This window comes from Fusarium subglutinans, assembly GCF_013396075.1.
Source record: "Fusarium subglutinans strain NRRL 66333 chromosome Unknown NRRL66333_c0000069, whole genome shotgun sequence".
Lineage (NCBI taxonomy): Eukaryota > Fungi > Ascomycota > Sordariomycetes > Hypocreales > Nectriaceae > Fusarium > Fusarium subglutinans.
In genome coordinates, this window is record NW_023502132.1 from 19,878 (window position 1) to 41,273 (window position 21,396).

Consider the following 21,396-nt stretch of genomic DNA (forward strand, 5'->3'; position numbering starts at 1 on the left):
AACCGTCCGCAAACCCGTGAAATCTCCAAGACCCCTGGTGCCTGGCATGGGTTCAATTTTCTCTCTCTTTTTACTTCACTTCCAGATAGCCGCCATAAATGTTGGTGACTGATTTGTTGAGTGGATGAACACGCAATGCTGAACCCCCTTGGTCACAAATATCGCACTTAGCCCGGATGGGACTCATCTGGTATATTCTAAATCAACACGCAGACCGTCGTTATTGGAGGCTTGGTGTTGATTTATCCACAACAACAGAGCACACTGGGTTTCAAGACTGCGCATTGTATCCATAATAAGAAAGCAAAACACGGGTTTGCATTGCGCATGCTGTTGCATGCATTGAATGCGCCGTAGTGTAATATCGCTGGCTTCGATATGCACGGCAAACCATTTCAAGTCAAGGGCCATTGATACTTAATAAAAGTTGCGCAAGATGGTCGCTGTACATGTACATAAGACAGACGGTGATAGCACCATCCATGTTGGGAACTGCTGCGTCATTCGTCGAGCCAGCCATGCTTCTATGCATATTCTCCCGGGCTTCTTTTCTCCAAACACTTAGCTTTTCACTTCAAGACATTGAGTGTCCACGTTTTCTTCAGCAAAATCGCCACCGTCAATGACACAAAAATAAGGGACGTAAAGAAAATCTCGGGGATGAACGTATCAGGAGCTTTCAACAACCAGGTCGGGTCGGAAGGGTGGTGTGTGTGTACAAAACCCGGGGCCAGAAACAAGCGCACAAGTATCTTTTCCCCGTAGGTACTTCAAGATCCCCTTCATAGAGCGACCGGCCCGGTGGAGCACGCACCTCCAAGCGCCACGTTAGTAGAGTAAAACCTCCGCCAGCCGCCCAACCGTTGTTCATTCTTGGGTGACCTGGATGGAGAAACGCCAAGCAAAGCTATGCTTGTTTGGGGGAGCTAGGTCCTGGGGTTGTGTGTTCGTAGAAAATTCTTAACCTTCGAGAAGCATGTCCTCGTCCGGGGACCATGAAGCATGACGAAATACCTCCCACCACGAACCACGATGCTTAACCTCATCAGACTACGGCCGGACTTGCCCGAAGCTTCTTGGCAACCCGATCATGGCCCAGCAAGCATGATGCGCGGCTTTATTGTGGCTCCCAGCAATCCCAGTTTGCGCTGTTTTCTTGCTCAAGGCGGAGCCGCCATGGCTATTTGATAAAGGGGCTCGAGTTTTCCTTCATTTCGCTCCGTGGGGATATCTTGACTTCTCCGTCCCGCTGTGAGGCTCTGCCCATACCTGGTGAGACTGCTTTGCAGTCTGGAATGCTCGGTGCTTCACCAGCGCCGAGACTAACCCCCCAACAATCCCCAGACTCCACCTAGACTCCGTCCAGAGCCTCATTTCATGATCGATTCATCATCAGTGACAGGCTCTTCTTGTTCGCTGTTTTCGTCTTCGCTTTGACCGATGTCTTGGCCCAGAATGAGGTCTTCACTGCCTTGCCACTGAGGCGGAGGCGCCGGCATGGCCGCTTCATCTTCATCTGCCCATCCGTAATCCTCGTCATCGTCACTATCAGGAACCTCGAGTTCTGTTTGTCCAAGCTTTCGCTTATGTCGGGCTAGCTCAAAAGTTTGTAATGCTTCGTAGGGAACCTGGCTGACCCCGTCCTGGAACCATCATGTAAGTATTTGCTGGCTTGAGGATTCGGTGCCTGACAGAACTTACCAACTCCACTTTAAATGCGACAACGTTCTCCATGACCTCCGGGCATGCCTTTCCGTCCAGTTTTTGCAGACCTGCCAGGAAGACGCTTGTAAGATTGTTCTCTTGCCAGGCCCAGTCTCGAAACATGACAAGTCGAGTTGAAATCCCTTGTTCCCATACACTGGCATTGACCGCGGCTGTCAGCGTTGCACCCCTTTCTGAATGCATTTTCGTGGCACACTGAGACAGAACCACAACTGCACAATTTCTAGTTGCAGCAAGCTTGTGAAGGGCATTCACGATCGAAAGCAATGCTTGTGTTCGCTTTGCAGATGGACTTGGACCTGTGCAAACATTAGCCAGACTCTGCAACGACGAGAACGTTCACATATACCCTTGTTGCTCTTAGATGTAGCCTTGCCATCGTGGGACTTTGGCAAGGCGGAGTTGACCAATGCAGATAGCGAACTGATGACCATTAATGAGCAGTTGTGTGGAATCAGCTTGGCGGTAGGCCGTGACACGAGAGCAACCAAATGGGGTAGAGTGAAACATGAGTAATGATAGAATCGACTAGAGTCTCCAGAAGGAGACTCTGATGCATCGTGCGCTGCATCTGCTTGACTGTTGCGACGAGTTTTTGCTGTATTAGTCACTGCCCGAAGTCTGTCGTGCTGCAAAACTTGAAAACAATCTACGAGGCAAGGGTAAGCTTGGGTCTTTGGAAAGGATGAGAATGTTGGATCGGAATCAACAGACCTACCCAGACAACAGCATCGCCATCACATAATGCGTTTGCTGTAAGCTGCAGCCTATCCTACAAGTCAGCTCCATGGCTATACGGGGCAACAGCCAACTCACCCCAATGCTGTCTTGCCAGCACCAGGGGGACCCCAGATCTCCGTGACCTGGCCGCGTTGAACACCACCTTTGGTAGTGTCTTGAGAGTCAGCGGTTATATTGGCAATAAGGGAACGATCTAAGTCCTCAATCCCAGTAGAGACATGAGTTGACGCGCTGTTATCAAGCTCGTCAAGAGCCTGTGAAGCTGATATTGTTGGAAGTCGGTCTGTTGTCAAGTAAGCTTTGACTCTATATCGTAGGACTTATGACAAAACGAACGCGTGCCGGGTGTATCGAAACTTGCTCTATCATAGCCGTGAATTGAATGGTAATCCATGTCAGCGAGCACTAATCCTCATTGCGATACGATGTTTGGTAGATTTGCCTTGAGTCCATCTAGGCATCTACAAGTGGATCTTCCTTTACACAGTCCAAAGTCTTGCGCGTGATTGGCCAAGAGTCACATGACGAGCCAGTCTCCTACAACTTCCATTCCACCCGTCCGCCGACTACTAAGGTAGTACATAGTACGGAGTATGTAATTGATTACCAATGATGCCTTCAAGTCTGCTAACAATATAGGTAATTCTGTGATGTGACATCTGCTCCTGTTTTGGAAGCTCTCGAGAATAGGTTTCCCGAACGAAATCCAGTGGTTGTGGCAAGCGAGTTGCTTAGCTTAACAACATCAGATCACCACGAATCAGCACGCTATGTTCATACTTTTACTCTACCTATATTACACAAGCTCTGGTGCTCGCCTCTCATATTTGTTGGACCCTAGGAATTCGACAAACTGTTTGAACATTGTATAGAACTCGCCTTCGCAATTGTCGATACGAGTATCTTTGAGGGATGGATGGATTAGGAAAGGTCGAAGTCGTGGGGGAGTTGCAGACTCTGCAGTCGAGCTTTTTATAGCTCTTTAGCTGGTCAAGCAATGTGTTTATTATGATTAGAGTTGCTTAAGATACTGCAGCCTAAAGGTAACCTTATTGATTAAGTTTACTGAGACTTCAGTCTGGCCAGAGACTTTATTGTTGATACTTTTGTAGCTGTTATTGGAATACCTGGATCCCATTTATTGGTCGTTACTGGGTCAAAGCTAAATAAAAGTATAGAACTCGCCTAAAGCATTTAACTATCGGTTACAAACATTTTAGTTGCTGTAAAGTGGTGACTGTCATCGTAAGACGTGCGTTGTCACATACTTCCCTCTTTAGCTCGTCGTTAGGAACATATGTGATGAGATTTGGGTGACATCTACGGAGTAGGACGGCATGCTTTCCCGTCGTCCGCAGTGTGCACAGAAGGTCAATGATGTTACATGTACGGTTGCGGGTTGCTAACCTACCATAACATCTCCGATGCAGGAGCCAGACACAAGATAGCGCGGCATGATCTACCATGGCATGGTAGATCACCTTGACTCGAGTAGCCGATCCTCACATACCAGAAACGGTTATGCCACACATCTCTCACTCCCGTCTAGATCATGGGCTTTCCGCGGGAGGATCCTGTGGGGAAATTGACGCTACCCCATCCTCTCGACCCCAGACGAGAAGCGAAAATTTCAAGTCACAAGGTTTACAGTCTTGGGCCACGATAGGAGAGTACCGTTGAGGCACCGATATCAGGAAACCGAGCCGTATCGCCGTTGAAGGAAATGCAAGCAAACGGAATGGAGTATGATGTGGTATTCTTGAATCTTCCGATACCATGCTTGGAAGGACTTGCTCATTGGTGGCGGTGCTCGCATTGCATCAGCACATGCCTGTCCCCAGTATTTGCATCTTCTACGAGTACGAGTATTCAAGTGATGGGGCAAAGTGAACCTGACGCGCAAACAGTGACAAGTCAAGCTTGACCTTTGGATCGTCACTGATATCTGAACTTCAAGTTCACTTGTTTATAACCCTGCCGCCCCACATTGATTAAGCTGCAACACCTCCGACTTAGCGCCGCCATTTCCGAGCTTTTGTAAGAGTCTATCTGTGGGTTTACTCCGTATCTATTTGTCAATCTCGTCACAACGAGGCTTATAAGGGTGGTCGTGCACTGGAGACATCAAGCAAGACTCGTGTCATGGACAAAATGTCTCATACGGCTAGATACGGCGGGTCCCAATAGAGCTGCAAGGTACCATGCCCTGGAAGTCGTGGAACACCATCCTTGGGGGTTTCCTGTTAGACCCTGGGGGGATTATGGAGAGAGGCATGTGAAAGCCAGAGTGCCTGCCTGGTCGCTCGAGATTTGCTGAGGGGCCATACTACGTCGGCAGTCCGAGGGCCAAACAGGCCAATGTTTTTGACAACGGATGAAGCCATAGCAAATTCATGCAAATTTTGCGGGGAACATGTGATTTCGGCGCTATCAATCATCTCACCGAAGGGCCCCCTCCGACGATGTCAGGATGGTGTTGATTAAAAGGCCGAGTACTCTACTGTGCGCAGGCCTATCTCATTAAGCAGATGGAACAGTGCATGCACGGCTCGGCCAATATCGGGTTCATGAAGGGGAATAGCGGGAATTGAGAGCAAACAAGCTGTGCTGTCAGGGCAGTCAGTCAGGCTGTGTCGTGCCCCCACGATGCAACGTTGAAATGAGGGTCCAGTTTGGGATCAAGATTTCCTAACCACAATTTTATTAGGCCCTTTGGCTCTGAGTTGTGCACGAGTTCCATCGTCTTGCTCAATTACCCGCTTGAATACCATTGGTGATAGGTAACAGTGATAAGGCACCTTTAACCTCCCTGATTGGGTCTAGTCCAGTTCTCAATGAGCCGCAGGCTTTCTGCAAGGGGCGCCAGTGTCTTTGTGCATGCAAAAAGCTGGAGCCCCGCAGAGAGCTTGTCTGTTGTTGGCCAGAGATCTAGGCCCCTGAAAGGCTGAATCTTTGAAGAGGAGCCGCCTCTCGCGAGCCAAGCCACCAACACCTTGCGAACAAAGAACTAGTCATTGAATTCTGTACCTGGATGGCTTTCATCTCTACTGACTAACGCAGCGACAACACACCAATTGCCGCACCACGTGGGGCAAGACCTTGACTGAGCGCTGTCGACTCAGGCAGGCCTGCTCAGATCCGAACCGAGATGACTGCCCCCTTGGTGTTTTCGGGCCTTTCGCTGGCTCGGCTATACAACTCAGGGCCTCGAGTCAAAGCAAAACCCAGAGGCCCCAGACAGGCAGCACTGAAAATACAATCCACTATGAGTATCAGACAGTAATAGCCTTGCATCTGGGAGGAAGAAAACTTCTGAGTTGAGGCAGGCTGCCAGAAACACCAAGTCTAAGATCTACTAAATCTACAATACGTCTATGTTGAACCTGAGCAAGTCTTCTTGTAGCCTATGCCACAAGTTTGTTGTTTTCTTGCCTGGCCTAGCCTTGGTCCGCTGCTCCTCGACAGCTTCAAGGCCGTGACCAAAGCGTTGCTCAAGAGGTGATGAATGATAATTATTGCTACATCGTTGACGGTCATCAAACATATCAGCTTCTCGGCCCTGCGGCTGTGAATCTTAACCAGTTACTTGGATTCAGGGCGGGCGCATTGGCCTCAGCGGCAAGACATGGGTTGCCGCATCTCGCATGTAAACGCATTAGGTGGCTGTTATCGGCCATATCAACATGCGCATCCAATGAGCAACATTGAAGCTACACGATATGGGTTGGGGAAATAGCCGCAGGCATTGAATAAAAATCGGAGATCTTACTATGTATGCCGCCGAGTCTAGGGCGTAGGGGTAGGGTTTGTGGGCCAGGTAAGGGTCTGCGACAAGCTGGGTAATTCCGCCTCGTTATCACGACATTTCGCTCATGAATCCATTGTCCTTTTTTGGAAACACTCTAGTGCCTCAGGAGCTGCAATGACCTTTGTTACGGGTATATCCATGTGTTTTTGACCGCAGCAGTTGCTGGCATGCAACAACAATCAGCGAGGCAAAGAAGAGCTTCAGCCGCTCAAGACTACAGTATGCAGATGCATCAGGCCATGGCGAATCTGGAAGGCATCTGAACTCCGGGCCGAAGTCGAGGGTACAGGCCTCAAGGGTCTGTTTTGTTATTTTTAGGCCCACTTATAGGTATCTCGCCACAGCTTAGGTATTCCCCTTAGGCTTGATTGGCGTTGTACAGACGCTAACAAAACAGACCCTTGAGGCCTGTATGCTTCCAAGTTCCATGCAGGCGGTGTTCGCCGTTCCGAATCACCGAGGGCCAGGATAAGATCTTAGATCAATCCCCCGGAATTGCCGCAATTAGGCTAGTTTGCCTGGGATTATCACCCAGCATCAGGCACTCAAGTCCGGGGCGCCATCGCACAATGGGAAGCTGGAGAAAGATGGGGTACAGAGCCTCCCAGTGCCTACATAGGAACTAGGCTAGGGTGCTGGTCTGGGGGTCGGATTGCCTTATCTGCTCACAGGAACGGGATTGACTGGTCGCTCGGGAGGTCAAACGACGAGGTGGCGTACCAGGGTCACTGACAGACCAACATGCCGTCGCAGTTGGCGGAAGCCGGGAAGCAAAGAACAAAACATGTGCAAAGGCGGCACGACGTTTTCAAAAGGGCATGCTCAGAGTTTCTAACCCGCCATTGAAGCCCCTGGGGGGGCTCAGGTTGCCTTCGGTTTACCAGAAGCGACCATCTGGCTAGGGTTAGGGGATCATATCAGTCAAGTTTTGCTTATCACGGCCTGTGATTGGAACTCTGAGAGTTTAGACACCCCTGAGTATCAGTAGTGTTGGCGACTAGGCCAAAACTCTGATCAGACGTGGAATCTGGGGAACATGTTGCCATCGATCCGCCGAGCCGCAGCTGCAGCCAGAAAAAATGCCTAGATTTGGACAGCCGCTATCTGGAGCCTGGGGCCATAGACTAACTTAGAAAACAGGGGAATATTGCTATTTCACGTCAAGTTTGGAGTTTGGAATGGATCTCGACTTATCTCGTGATGAGGTTGATTGCGGAGATTTGCATGGGGGCGGCTCTATCTAGACCTTGGACCGGCAAATCAGGAGCGTCAGCAATGAGGAGATTATCCGGGGATGGGGATAAAGGCGTATGGGGGAGGCGAATTTTGAATTAACAAGATGAGCAACCGGGGTAAACTAATCTGTTTGTCACGGACGGGCGATTATTAACTTAAGAATGTCTTAGAGTCGCGACTCGTGAGGCGTCCGCTTATGGGTTTATCTTTGCTCATCAAATGGTCTAGCCCCAAGGGTACCGAAACACCGTACAATGCCGCCGAGGACCATCGACAACTGACGATAAGAACCTGGACAAGTGCCAAGGAGTAATCACCCACCCCCAGACGACGGCTTGAGACGGAGCAGACTGACTCTGGGGAGCGCGCTTGTCGCGGTGAATGGTCCGATTATACTGGGGCTCAATATGAAGATAACACCACTTGAAGCGCAGCCGATGGTGAACGAACTGGTCTCGCTCTTGTGTGCTCAGAAGATATCAGAGTTTAGGCCTATGTATGTATGTACATACAGTACTGTGCGGAAGGGCTCTTGGGAGTCTGGCAAATTGGTACTGATAAGCTCGGATGATGGATGACTGACTGCCGGCTGACTGATACGTTGCGTAATTCAACAGTTGGCAACGTTTCGTCATCATGGAACAAACATTGCTGCAACTGATACGAGAGCCAGTCATTGATTCAAGCTATGAGGCCCCCCGTCAAGGCTTCCAAGATGAGCCTTCATCATTCTGGTCCATGATTCTTTCGGTTGCGTGCTTATCATGATCAGCTGAGAGAGTGATTAGCCGGGAAAAGGCCAACCCCACAAAGACTAGGCTTTCAAACACCAAGGCTATGCGGACAAATAGCCGAGCGATATCGCAAACCAAGCCACAGGTGTTTTGGCGCATTTTACTGCTCGGATCCTACATCTTGGGTCCAGAACAGTCTCTGTTTGGTGTTGGCGGCGGCCATGGCGGCTTTGACATTGATAGATAGCATGAGGATCATTGCCTCAAATCTGGGGAGAAAAGTGTGAGTGGACTTCTGGGGTAATAGATTTGATGCTAGTCAAAGACTTACACGAAAGCGAAAGCGTGACCCTCGTGGAGCGCAAAAGATAGTGCCGAGATGAAAATTCAATCTCAACTGAATGAGAAACCATTGGATGCCAAGAAGGGTCAACAATCAGTGGAGTGGTACTTGTGAAGCATCGTGAGCTCCATATCAGGTCAAGACCCATGAGAGATAGGTGGGTGTACTGTCGACTACGTCCCTGGGAGGTTCCACTATAGCTCAGGGCTAGCTATCGTAGCATGATCCCTAGCCTGACAGAACGGAGCAAAGGAGAAACTGGGGAGGACGCCGCTGCGTTATCTGCGTTATAGGTAGGTGTTGCAATTGGTAAGCTATGCTGTGGTATGGCATGATGAAGACATGGTCCTGGAAGTACAGGTCCGACGTTACAAACGGACGATTACGTACAATTGGTGGCTATCACGACATTGGTTACTGACGACTGAGTCAAAGAGCATGACAAAATGTGCACCGCCGAAATGACTGAAGGATACTGATAGGGATCGACATGTAATTTTGTCTCTTCTCGAGCCTCACCCACGATAATCCCAAATAGTGGATTTGTCTACGGATGCTGATATAAGTAACCCGAGGTTGACGACCCACGAGTCAATCAGTCTTGTGGTAGAATACACTAAAAGAAAAATCAGATAATAAAACAAACAACAATACATAGTGGAAAACACAGTCGGAGCCGCTCGATGGAATGAAGGCCAATCAGTTGAGCACGACATACTGATGCCCCATGCTCCGGCCCGGCAAAAGCGTGCGAACGTAAGAGCCGACGGAGAAAGTCACGGTGAAGTGGAGCGTTTGAAAACTCTCACCGTCGAGCTTCTTCAGGCCATAAGAGCCAGAAAGGATTGGGACTATTCAAGCGGACCAATGAGACTGGAGAAGTCAAGTCCCCACATTCACAACTGAAAAAAGGGCCAAGGTGAGAAAAAGCTGTCGGCGGTCGGGACGTAAAAGCCGAGGTGATCAAAGATAGAGCAGACAGAGGAGAGAATCGGGGCATGCTCGGCCAAGGGGAGTGGAAAAGTATGTCCAGTAGGTATCTTGGCCAGAAAGGAGTGACGTTGGAGTTCCCCAGTTTACCCGTCCGTCTCCCCCAGGCCCGTGTCGCGCCGACAAGGTATGACTATGACTCGCTCTATTTTGCCTTTCTTCCCTTCTGGGGTCGGATAACGATAGCGGGAGATCATTCTTATCGTCGCACTGCGGATACAGAGCCAGGTATAATAAAAACATGGAGAAGTGAACAGATAGGCCACTTGAGAGGAATAGAATCGCTCAAACTAGGTCGCATTGGGCAGAGACAGTTGGCCTTCCTCATGCAGAAACACTTGTATGTTGTGTTGTGCTGTGCTGTGCTGTGCTGTGCTTAGCTGAGCTGTCTTTTTCTCTCTCACTCTCTCACTGTGACTCTTATGCCCCCCCAAGGATAAGGCCCGAAGAACGGGGCTCATGTTCCAGAGCCCCAGTTACACCTTCCATAGGAGCCTCCTGCTTCTCCCGCTGGGGTAAGAGAAGAAAAAGGTGGAGGGGCAGGCACAAAAACTGGATACCCGCAATACCTACGCCCCACGCCCCGTACTGCCTCTGTTCCCTGAGATTGGATACACCCCCTTGGAAGTAGTTGATAGACACCCCCAAGCCCAAGCCAAGCACGCCAAAAGCGAGCACGCCAAAAGCGAGCAACGTAAAAAAAAAAAAAGAAAGGAAGAAAAAAAAAAACTAAACTGACGGAGTCCACAATGGGGCCGCCCACGGGGCCCTCCAACTAAAATCAGTGGACTGCTCCCCTGTAGCGGTAAACCGGACCCTCTAGTGACGTTCCTCTGTAGGCGCTCGCCCTTCTGTTTTACCGCTGCCTGACCTTGCGGGCTCAGTTTCTCCCAGCAGGTATCCTCAGCAGGTACCTACAAGCCATCGTGGTGCCCTCGGACGTGGGGTGAACAGGGTGTGTGTGATGTGGAAGGGGGTGTCCTCGCTGGCCCTTCCCGTCCCTCGTTCCCTCTCTTTCCCCTCCACCCTCGCTCCATTCGCGCCTCCCTCTCTGTTCGTCGACGTCGCAGTGCAGTGCGTGCTTCTAGTGCCGAGCCCGGCATCTTTTATAACCTTCCAATCCCCCCATCCCCTCCATCCTCCAGATTTCCGTCCTTTCCAAATATCTACATTCGATCTTCCAGCTTCCCCGGAACTTGATTCCTCCACCAAGTCGTATCAACTTCCGAGATCTTAATCGAAGGATACTCTCATTCAGCACCAGGCCGAACAACATCTACAACTACAACCCTAACAACCACCACAACCTGAACGATATACCCGTTCACACACAACGATACACCATTATCTCGACGACACTGGAGTTACTCCACCACCTCAGCCAACCTCAATAACAATTACTTTGTTGAGAGTTGGGTCTTCCAGACGTCTATCACATGCAACGAGCACAGTCGGCCGTGGATTTTTCCAATCTACTTAACCCCACAGTTCCGGCTGATAAGGAATCCGAGAAACCCCATCAGGGCGACGTCGAGATGGCTACGGCAGCAGTTACCGTTATCAAGCCCAATGGCCCCCTTCCGGGTGTCCAGAACTCGGAAAACTCAAATGAGTTGCCCCGACCTTACAAGTGCCCTCTCTGCGATAAGGCCTTCCACCGCCTCGAGCATCAGACTCGACACATCCGCACTCACACTGGAGAGAAGCCTCACGCCTGCCAGTTCCCCGGCTGCAGTAAGAAGTTCTCTCGATCTGATGAGCTCACACGCCACTCTCGCATTCACAACAACCCTAACTCAAGGCGAGGTAACAAGGCGGCCCAAGCACACCAGCAACAGCACCAAATGCACCAGCAGCAGGGCCTTCCGCCTCATATGATGCCCGATGGAATGATGGCGCCGCCTCCCGCGCCCAAGACCATCCGCTCCGCCCCTGGCTCCGCACTTGCTTCACCCAATGTGTCTCCTCCTCACTCCTACTCTACCTTTGCTCTGCCCGTTTCTGCGGTTCACTACAACCGCGGCGGTGACATTTCCATGCTGGCCAAGGCTGCCACTCAGGTTGAGCGTGAGACTCTGACTGCTCCTCCTCACCACAGCAACAACCACCGTCATCACCCTTATTTTGGTCACGGAATGCATAGCTCTCGAGGCCACCTGCCTACGCTTTCTTCCTACCACATGGGCCGCTCTCACTCAAATGAGGACCCCAGCGATGACCACTACTCTGGCGCTATGCGACATGCTAAGCGATCAAGGCCCAACTCTCCCAACTCTACAGCTCCCTCTTCGCCAACATTTTCTCACGACTCTCTGTCACCCACTCCCGACCACACGCCTATCGCTACTCCTGCTCATTCTCCTCGTCTGCGACCTTTCTCTACTGGCTATGAGCTGCCAAGTCTCCGAAATTTGTCTCTCCAGCACAATACCACGCCTGCTCTGGCCCCTATGGAGCCTCATCTCGAGCAGAATCAGTTCCAGCAGGGATCTGCCCCCACTACCCAGCCTCGCCCTACTGGGATGTCTTTGACGGACATCATCAGCCGGCCCGATGGATCTCAGCGAAAGCTGCCTGTTCCTCAGGTTCCCAAGGTGGCTGTCCAGGATCTACTTTCTGACAATGGCTTCAGCCACAGCGGCAGGAGCTCAGGAACCAGCAGTTTGGCCGGCGGCGATCTCATGGATCGAATGTAGAACACGACATGGCATCGCAACTCGCACGACTTGATGACGACTATGGGTTATAGAGGAATAGAAAGGAATGGCGTTTATGGTTTACAACATGACATTCGAATTACATCATCTCAAGGATTGAGTACTCGGCGAGGATTTGGGCGGCATTTGTGAAATGAAAGAAGCATTTTTTGTTCAAGGGCGGGTGGACTACGGCAACAACACCGAGTCCGGCCCATGTTTGGGAGGCGGCGGAAACTAGAATTCGAATTGCGGAGCACTTGGATTTTTTTTTACCCTCGGGCTTGCTTCGGGGGGCGTCGGAGGCTATCACTACCCCGTCGGAAAAGCAGTTCTATTTGATATCCACGGATTGTGTTCTCTTTACTTCTTGTTATGAAAGAAACTTCACTCCTGTTACAATTTCAATCAAAAAATATCATGTTAAATGTTTAATGTTCATGTCACCTATATTTTTTTTGCTTTGGATGTGCGGGATCACTCAACTCTGGAGAAGGGCCTTGATGGGACTTGATAATGGGTCGACTAGGGTCTGTGACACTCGGGTAAGCCTCAGCTCAGCTTTGTCAAGCCTGCGCTGGAGGCTAACGTTACGGGGTTGCCAGTGGCTCTTTGGAAGACTACGAAACTAATACTTGTACTCCGTATGGCTCACGGCGATAGATAGATACCTAGACCAGAAATGCAGCAATGTTATTCAACAAAAGCCCACGGTTGTAATGCTCACAGAGCTTATTACCCACTCCACTTGAGAACGAAGTAACCTGGCTGATCTGGATTGCCAGCGATGAACTCATCGTGTCGTAAACCTGCTGGCCGGATGGCTGATGTCAGGATCATCGCGTGTAAGTGATGGCCATTGCAATTCATGGAGGGGTGGCTATCTATTAGGGAATTCAAAGGTTCAACGCTGAATACCTTTACGTCGAGACATGCTTGGATGACGCTATCTCCGTTGCAGAAGGTTCAACCACGATCAAGGCGGAACCGCAGAATGGGAAGGGCCAATAGTACCTAGGTATTCTTCCCGCAATCCCTCTCTCTGTCTGAGGGGGAGTTATTTACTACCTAAGCAGGGCAAGCTTTGGTTTAGAATTTGGCTTTTCTTGGGGGCCAAGCCAAGCCCAGCTCGGCGTTGGTATGTACCCCCCTTTTTTTTATAGATAAACCAGATCAGACAGATCTAAGGATGCCGTCATATGACGGGGAGTTTGACGACAGCTGCTTACTGGGTAAGCATGATTGGAAGAGTTTATATCAGTCTGGGGATTCGGAAGGGAAATGCTCAGATGCATCGTAGCAGATGTTCTGATACTGTCCTGCTATTTTCTTTGTCTCTTTCGGACACATCCTGAAGATGTATGCGCATTCGATCAAAATGGCTGACGGGCAGAACTGCCACAATCTGATCTGCCGCATTCCCCCACCATGGATATGCACCATCACACCACACCCCATCCAAACCTGGGCATTCAACCCCAACCTAGGTAACTAGCCGGCCCCTGTGTGTCAGCGCCCCGATGGTGAAATTCTCAGATGGTGATGGTCATTACATGGGAAACAAGCAAAACTCCCAGGTGATATAATGCTGCACCGGTATTGGTAGACGCACTCATTCACTCTTGATGTTGTCTCTTTTCGCTTTTGCTATCTACCCATGCACATCCACCAGAGAATAAACCTTTTCGGCTTATGATATGAGCCTCCCTCCCGGCTATTCATATTTTCAGGGCGCAACAAGTGCCCCTCAGCGGCCGCGCCAGATGAGGAGACCTTTCAGTTTCGGGACGCAGGACCGCTGGGCTGAGAGTCTATCGGAAAGATTGAAGCCACAAATGCCCCCGATCGGTGTTTGTTGATAAGGCGATGTACAAGGCCCTCGACGAGTGAATGGGGGCTTCTTGACCTCCCCCGTGGGGTGTGCGCGTGTTGTTGGTGACACCAAAAAGCAAAAAGGTGAGAGGACAGAACATTTCAAACTCGTCCGCCAGTGCGCAAGCACGAAATTGCAATTCTGTCAATCTTCTAGGTGGCACGCCTCAACTTTGCATCAATTCGCCCATCGCATCACGTCAGCCCATGAGGGTTCAAGCCTTCCAGGCAACCTCTTAGGGTTCCCCCTAGATACGGGTACACTGATGACTGGCTCACACTGATAAGTCATACGTGGTCCTGAGACTGTTTCTGAGAGGTAGGACAACGGGCTTAGGATACGCGTCCTCCAGATACCAAGACTCTGTCTTTGCTCAGCCCGGCCAAACTCAGGGGTGCAGCTATTTTGATCTGGGACAGCAAAGGGACAAAGTATCATTGGATGTCTGATGATTTTTTACGCGCATACTGTCGGTGTACAAAACATGGTGGAAATTGTCTCTAAAAGCAAGCCTAATAATGTTCTGACGAAAGCATCCCCTTGTTCACGGTAAACCCCGTGTAATTGTTGGGAAGATTAAAATTCAACATGTGAAGTTCAAAAACAGCCATTTGCTGGCTGGCCCAGCTGTCTCGGGCCGGGATGGTCGGTGAAGGGATACCGCACCGGGCGATACGCGCCATGTACCACGCCTACATACAATGGCCTTGAATGGCAGATGCACACCAATGAAGTGTTGGGCAAGTGGGGGATTTTCTCAATGTGGCCGTCTTTCGTGGGCTGAGTGGTTCAACAACCCCTGGCCACGATAAGCACCAAGCTGAGGGAAACAGTCGGCTTGATCAGAGCAGTCGACTCACGGCAGCACAAGACCGGCACAGAAATGTAAGGCAACTTCACCGCTACAAACCAAGAGCGAATGAGAGCTGTACCAGAAATCGGATGCAAGCGAAATGGTGTGTAGCAGAAAGTGTGCGAACCAAGAAGAAACACCAATTCTGACAAGTTTTCCGAATCTGGGCTGGAGTCTAAGGATGGATTGCCAGTTGAAATCCGGGGATGGGTGGTGTGTGCGCTTCTCCCCCAAACTTTCGAGATGCAGGTGTGTGCCAACTTTAGCTCTGGGCTTGTCTTGTTTTCAATGCACTCCGTACTGTCTTTACTTCTTGGAGGGTGGTATTCGCGGGGTCAGGCAGCCTGACCACGTCCAGTGAAAACCGGGGTTGGAATGGCCGCTTTTGGCTGGCCGATAGGCGATGCCAACCTCACGTCGACGACGTCAAGTAACTGGCGATCACTTTTCCCTTCTGCTTAACCATGACTCCTGTTATCGCCCCAGGCGGCTGGAAGGCGCAAGGCACACACACATGCGCTGGCGATCGCGATTGCGGGCCGTTATCAAGCGACGATGATGTCTTATCTTGAAAAACGACAACTTTCTGGGGCCCCGGGGAAACGGGCCCAAATCAAAGGAAGACCAGAGCTCAGTCTCAGTCAGAATTTTGGCTCAGGGGTCTCTGATTCTCACGTTGAATCTGCTGGTCATCAAGTCTAGGAAGCAGAAGCCTAGTTGAATAAGACAGGTAGCAGAACTTCTGTTGGACTTGTCCCACGCTCCAACAGGAAAGCAGTGGTGCCAGTGCCCAGCCAGTTCACCCGTTCACAGCTAGGGGCTTAATATCAGCTGGGCCATGCATGTGGTCAGTTGTAACTTGGAAGGGATGGGATGGCGTCGTGATTTGAACAACGTGATCTCAATTCTGGATCGCAGGATCGCTCATTCATGTCCGGGTCATTGGAGCGGTAGAGCTCGTCCCGGGCCGGAGTTTGCGTGGGATGGTCGTGTAACGCATAATTGCTTCTTTCAAAGCTAACATGAACCATCGCGGGTATGGCGTTGAAGTTCCTGAGTTTGAGCTAGACCGTCTAAACTCAAACCAGGAATTTTGACCATTTCTTCTGAAGGGTTTCTTTGCGTTGTGATTGTACATAAAATGGCTGGCTGATCAGAGACCTATTGCCTACTTTGTGGGTGGAGTTGACCCTGAAGATTCTGAATGGTATTAGGATCGTACATACTTTGTGATCTGCGTGTGAAGTGGAGCATACTATTAATCACAATAGGATTGTTAACCTGGCTCACTCGGATGCTGTGGAATGTCCATGTATGTACTCCTTGTGTCAAGTTCATTTGTTATGTAACCTCCTTGCGTCTGGATCGAGATGATGTTTAAGGAGAGTGTGTTCATTGACGCGCAAGCAGAGGATGCGGACCGTTCAACAGAGGAGACCTGGATACCCAGTCATACCTTCCAACCCCGGACCACCTATGTGGGCGGGAGGGAAGGTGTTTCCAGACATATACCAGGCAAGCAACAAGCTCATCAGAAAGGAGCGATTGTTTGTAAGGACGGTTGGTTACTTCCCAGCATCGTATTTTATTATCCGACAAGGTACACCCACTTCAAAGGATGTTAGTTGATTGAAATGGCAAGAACTGACGTCGACATAGACTGCCCAGTACCCGCATCACGTTGTATGTAGATCTTTAATTCAATATCTCCATTGTTCGAGCATTTCTTGATTGACCTTTAGCCTGACTCGCATTCTTTCAATATCTGTTGGTGATGATGCAGTTAATATGGGGAAGAGAACCCCTGGGACAGACATACGTCAGTGGACCTGCCTATTTTTGTCAACCACAGACAACGTTCCATCACCCTCTGATACAGAGTACAGACAGGAACTTGCTGTAACAAGCCCCAGCCCATGATGCTTCCAGAAAAGCAAACCAACACAGGAAACTCAAGGGAAATTCTTAGAGAGCATGGTTCCTAAAATTTAGCCTGGCAAACAACGTTGATCAGCTAGTTGAAAGCAAAAATTCCTACGACAAAGAAGCACCTTGGATATCCGATGTATCCAGCGTATAGTTCCGCTGGCACTTCTAGAGACGGGCGCTCTACAGCGGATACATACTGATACGGCACGTATTTAAAAGCTGAGACAAGACGAGGCCAGGGAAATGAGGCCTTTTGAGGCTACTCTGACGAGGTCGAGGGCTGTCACAGCTCTTGGCTCAGTTGGCACCTTTCCCCTGAGAGCAAAGGTCACAAACGGACCCTGAGATGACGGAAGAGACCTTGTGAGAAGATCAACTGAAAGTCTGGATTTTCTTTCTTTGCCAGCACTGGCTGTTGTATTGAGTTGTCTTGTTCCTGATGTAGCACAGCCAAGCATCGAGCAAGCTCTCATAGTGGATGCTCTCCCCCACGCCCACGCCCCGCGATATGTCAGAGAAGCATGGGTCTGCATGGGGAAGTGCTCCTTACAAAGTTGTAATCCTTGTCAGGGCCGCGCCGCCTGAGGGGTGTCAACAACAATCACATGGGGGTTGAGCCCATGATGAGCACTAACTACCAGGTTTATTCGCTTCACACGGGCTTGTAAGGTAATCTTACCGATTTTATGAATGCTTGTGGAATTGCACTATCAGCGAGTGACCATACAAACCATTTTTGAAAGGCAGACAAGACAGTCGTTCAGATGCTCAATAGTAATAATGACTGGAACCCAAACCCTGAGTATACGGTCGGCTCATCATTCCAACCACAATGATCATCCACCAGCTTGGCTCGCCTAGTCCTTTGTTCTATGATTCAAGAATATTTTCGTCTCGACCCAACAGACGAACTAACAATTGCAACATAGCCTCTACCTGGTTGATACTGGTCGTCTTACAAGTGTGGGATGGCGACCATGGAGATGGGACAGGCTATGACGGAACACATTATGCTTAATAGCTTGACCTCGATTGTTAGCCAAAGGTGAGGTTTAACAACTGCCTTCGCTACTCGAGTGACTGGATTGTAGATACCTAGCTTGTATCTCCATCCGTTCACAGACCTTTACCATGTTCAAATGGCAATGTAGTAGTCCTACATATGACTAGAGACGCGCCTATCAAGACCCGAGCTGATTATCAACCAACCCAACGGAAACCCGGTTTATCTCTGAGGCTCTAAAGACCCAATTGCTGATTGCCCAAGCATCTGAGTCTACGTCAGAATTGATGCGTGTTGGGTTTAATAGAACGTGATAAGATGACATGGCTTCGATTCACATCACTACATATTCAATGAACTGAAGGAACTGGCTTGGTCGAAGCTATCAGCAACTCCTCGAATGCGATCGTGAGCTGAAGAACCCGCCATGGCCAAGCTTATCAGCAGCGTTGTAGCATGGTTGGTTTAGACAAGGTCAACATGCTTTCGAATCCCTGATGATTGTGGGGATCATGGAAGCAAGGCTCATGGCATTTAACACGTATAGCAAGGAAATGGCGCGTGCCGTTGAACAGTCAAACCACTCGTGGGATCGCTTCCACGGCCGCTCAGGACGGTTCCGTTACTGTTACTGTACCTAAGACTGACAAGTCGGGCCTTTCGTTGCAGGGCAAGATAGCCCACCTGGCTCGAAACGACGATGCCCGGTATTCAGATAAGGGCATGTGAGAGAACAATGCTGGATGATTGCTTCGAACTTATCAGGCTGGATGGTACGTGAGGATAGTGGCCGTCATCAACCATCGTGTTCTGGCATGTGATGATGCTTCAAGGCGCTGCAAAGACTACCAATTGTCGACAGATTTCAGGGATGAAGGTACTGAATGGATGAAGAGTGGCTGACAGATCTCAATAAACTACCGGCACTTTTCTGCCTATCCGAAGGCTTGCTTGGGGCTTGCACACCACCAAGCATGAAAACTACCACGCCACACATGCAGAGACCGGAATGTTCGGCCGTTGCAGCTGCAGTCGACGGGAGCATGTTAAACCCGGGCGAATCTTGAGAGCCTCATTCTTAGACCAACCTCTAAGTTGATACTGTACAACATTCTTGATACGACGGTGAGAATGCAACCACCAGCATACTTCGCATGTAGGTGGGTAGCCAACTGGTTTTCTTCAGAGAGCATGTGAATCCGATCTCACAGTACCCTGTACTCTCTGGTTTCGGATAAGTTCCTGGACTACGAAAAACAACTAAAAGTAAGCCGGATGTGATGAGAAGCAGGCTGACTCATAGCCTAGGGTCCAAACTCCAAGAGCTTTGGAGACTAAAAGGATTCACCAGTGAAGAAAAGGCACGTTTGCGACAGGGATTCCCATAAAGAGCTCAATTTCCAGGGTTCGAAGGGGGAAAAATCTTTTGTTCGGGGCTATGCGGATATGCCGAGCAAAGTCCTCGGAAAAAATCGTGTTGAGACCAAGCCTTTAGAGCGACCTAATGAGCTCCACATGATAACGAAACAACTTCTTTTCATGGCGCCTAGAAAACCGTCAGTCAAGGTTCTAGGGGGGTCTGGAGATTAGGTTGAGCGCCAAAGCCGCTGGACCGAGGATAGCAACTACCGGCATAGCTTTGCGGTTTGCGGTTTGCGGTTTGCTCTTGTTTTACTTTGACGCACTTGCACGGGCACTCCTGAAGCAACCCTGGGTGTAGGCCGAGGTAGGTATTATATGACGGCATTCCAAAGGTGAGGCGAAAAAAGGCACCAGACTCGCAGATCCCGATCTCGGTAACTGATATAATTTTGCTTCCCCGGATTTCGACACACGCCCTGTCGATGTTCCCCAGAAAGTGCTGATCTATGCGTGACGGTGTGGGTGTAGACCAAAGCAAAGAGACCCTTGATAGCTATGACGATGGCTTCACCAGAGAACCACTCACACTGAACAAAAAAGAACTTTTCTCTAAGAGGAAGTTCCGAAAACTGAGGTCGTTTCCGACCAGCTAGGAAATCAGCTCTAACTAGTCAAGAACCCAGTTCTTATGACTGTACCTGGAATTCATGTGTCATTCTTACATACTTGGTAATCAAGGAAATCTGGAAGATCAGGAATAAACTTTTTAGACTTGAATTGTCTACGTCAAGAAGTTCTAATGCGACTCCTTTGAATCTTTGAATGGCTTCTCTCTCACATGCATTGGTGGTCAGCCACATGTTCCGTGATGCTCGAGGTGATGAATGCTTGGCTACGTGAGACTACTCTAGCGTAATGGAGAGGTGTAGTCGTTTATGACAGTGATTGAGACAATCTCAGCAGGCTTTTGGTGTGTTTGTAGCCGCTACCGCAACTCATATGGATGAGAACTGGCGGAAATCTCATCTAAATGAGTTCTTAAAACTTAGGAGAATAATAGATACGTAGAGTTGAGAATGATTGAGAATGACCTGTATAGTTACCTTGTCACCATTCACTCTTTATCCATGGAAGAGTCCTTCTGATTCATCTCAATTGTCAACAGACCGTGTTCTATGAAGCCAAGGCAATGCTGACAAGAGTTACATCTCAGTCATCACTCGCAACTTGCCCAAACGCTAAAGTCCAATGGCCCGACGTCAAAGGACGTCAAGAGTATACGTAGGACACATGGAGCATATGTGAATCGCGAAAAGAGGTTGCGTACTACGATGCTGGTTCTGAAGTATGAGTCTTTCGCCCCCGAGATTCTAAGTGGGACTGAGCCTTATGAACTTGCGAGGAACCGTCTAGTTTTCAAGGTTACAGTCGCAGCTTATATTGAACAGTGGTCAATGAAAGTGAGTCCTTCACAAAATAAAGGAATTGTGGCTGAAGTATTGTGCTTGAGCTCAATCCTGTTGAGTCTCTCATTGTCTTGTCATGGCGAAATTGAGACTTCATGTCTACAGCATGATCCCTTTGGCGGCAGACCACATATGCTTTGTCTCATAACCAGGCGAGATTATTATTGAGTATACCACTGACGGACTGGCTGGACTCGGAACATTTGTGTGACTCATAGTCTATTCTTCAGAGGTGTCCTGGGTCCTTTGCCTAAGGTTATGTTGTCAACTCCCCCCAAAGACTGCATCGCAGGTCGAACATGTCAGTTTATGATATGGGAAACCGTTCTGAGCAGTTTGTTATCTCGGTTCTGGGCTGGAATGTATGATCTGGGCGAATATATATATAAATGGTTTCCTTCATCCCCTTGGACCCAAAGGATGAGGTCGTGGGAAGCCCATACGTTCTTGTGATCGTACCACAGCGCACGGTTAATGAGCAGATTAACAGTAAGCCAACTAGTGGGAAAGCTGTCCATGTCTAGAGATTCTCCCAATTTGCGAAGATTGTTTATAGCGAGGTCGATCACCAGATATCATTGTACTGGCTGAAGGCAAGGCAACTCAGGCTGAGACAGCATTACATCTTAAACCCAGT

General features: G+C 49.6%; 2 protein-coding genes across 2 annotated transcripts; one reads left to right on the forward strand and one right to left on the reverse strand.

Annotated features, from left to right (window-relative positions):
• Positions 1 to 1,370: 1,370 nt before the first annotated feature.
• Positions 1,371 to 2,860, reverse strand: FSUBG_6568 (DNA repair rhp55; the record flags this gene model as incomplete). The annotated part of the gene is made up of 6 exons (XM_036684780.1): positions 1,371 to 1,643; positions 1,702 to 2,024; positions 2,075 to 2,323; positions 2,440 to 2,492; positions 2,542 to 2,749; positions 2,803 to 2,860. The coding sequence occupies 6 exons, from the start codon at positions 2,858 to 2,860 to the stop codon at positions 1,371 to 1,373; spliced, it is 1,164 nt and encodes a 387-aa protein (XP_036537861.1).
• Positions 2,861 to 11,112: 8,252 nt separating this feature from the next.
• FSUBG_6569 (DNA-binding creA) lies at positions 11,113 to 12,273 on the forward strand (the record flags this gene model as incomplete). Its single annotated transcript, XM_036684781.1, has 1 exon — positions 11,113 to 12,273. The coding sequence occupies one exon, from the start codon at positions 11,113 to 11,115 to the stop codon at positions 12,271 to 12,273; it is 1,161 nt and encodes a 386-aa protein (XP_036537862.1).
• Between the last annotated feature and the right edge of the window lie 9,123 nt (positions 12,274 to 21,396).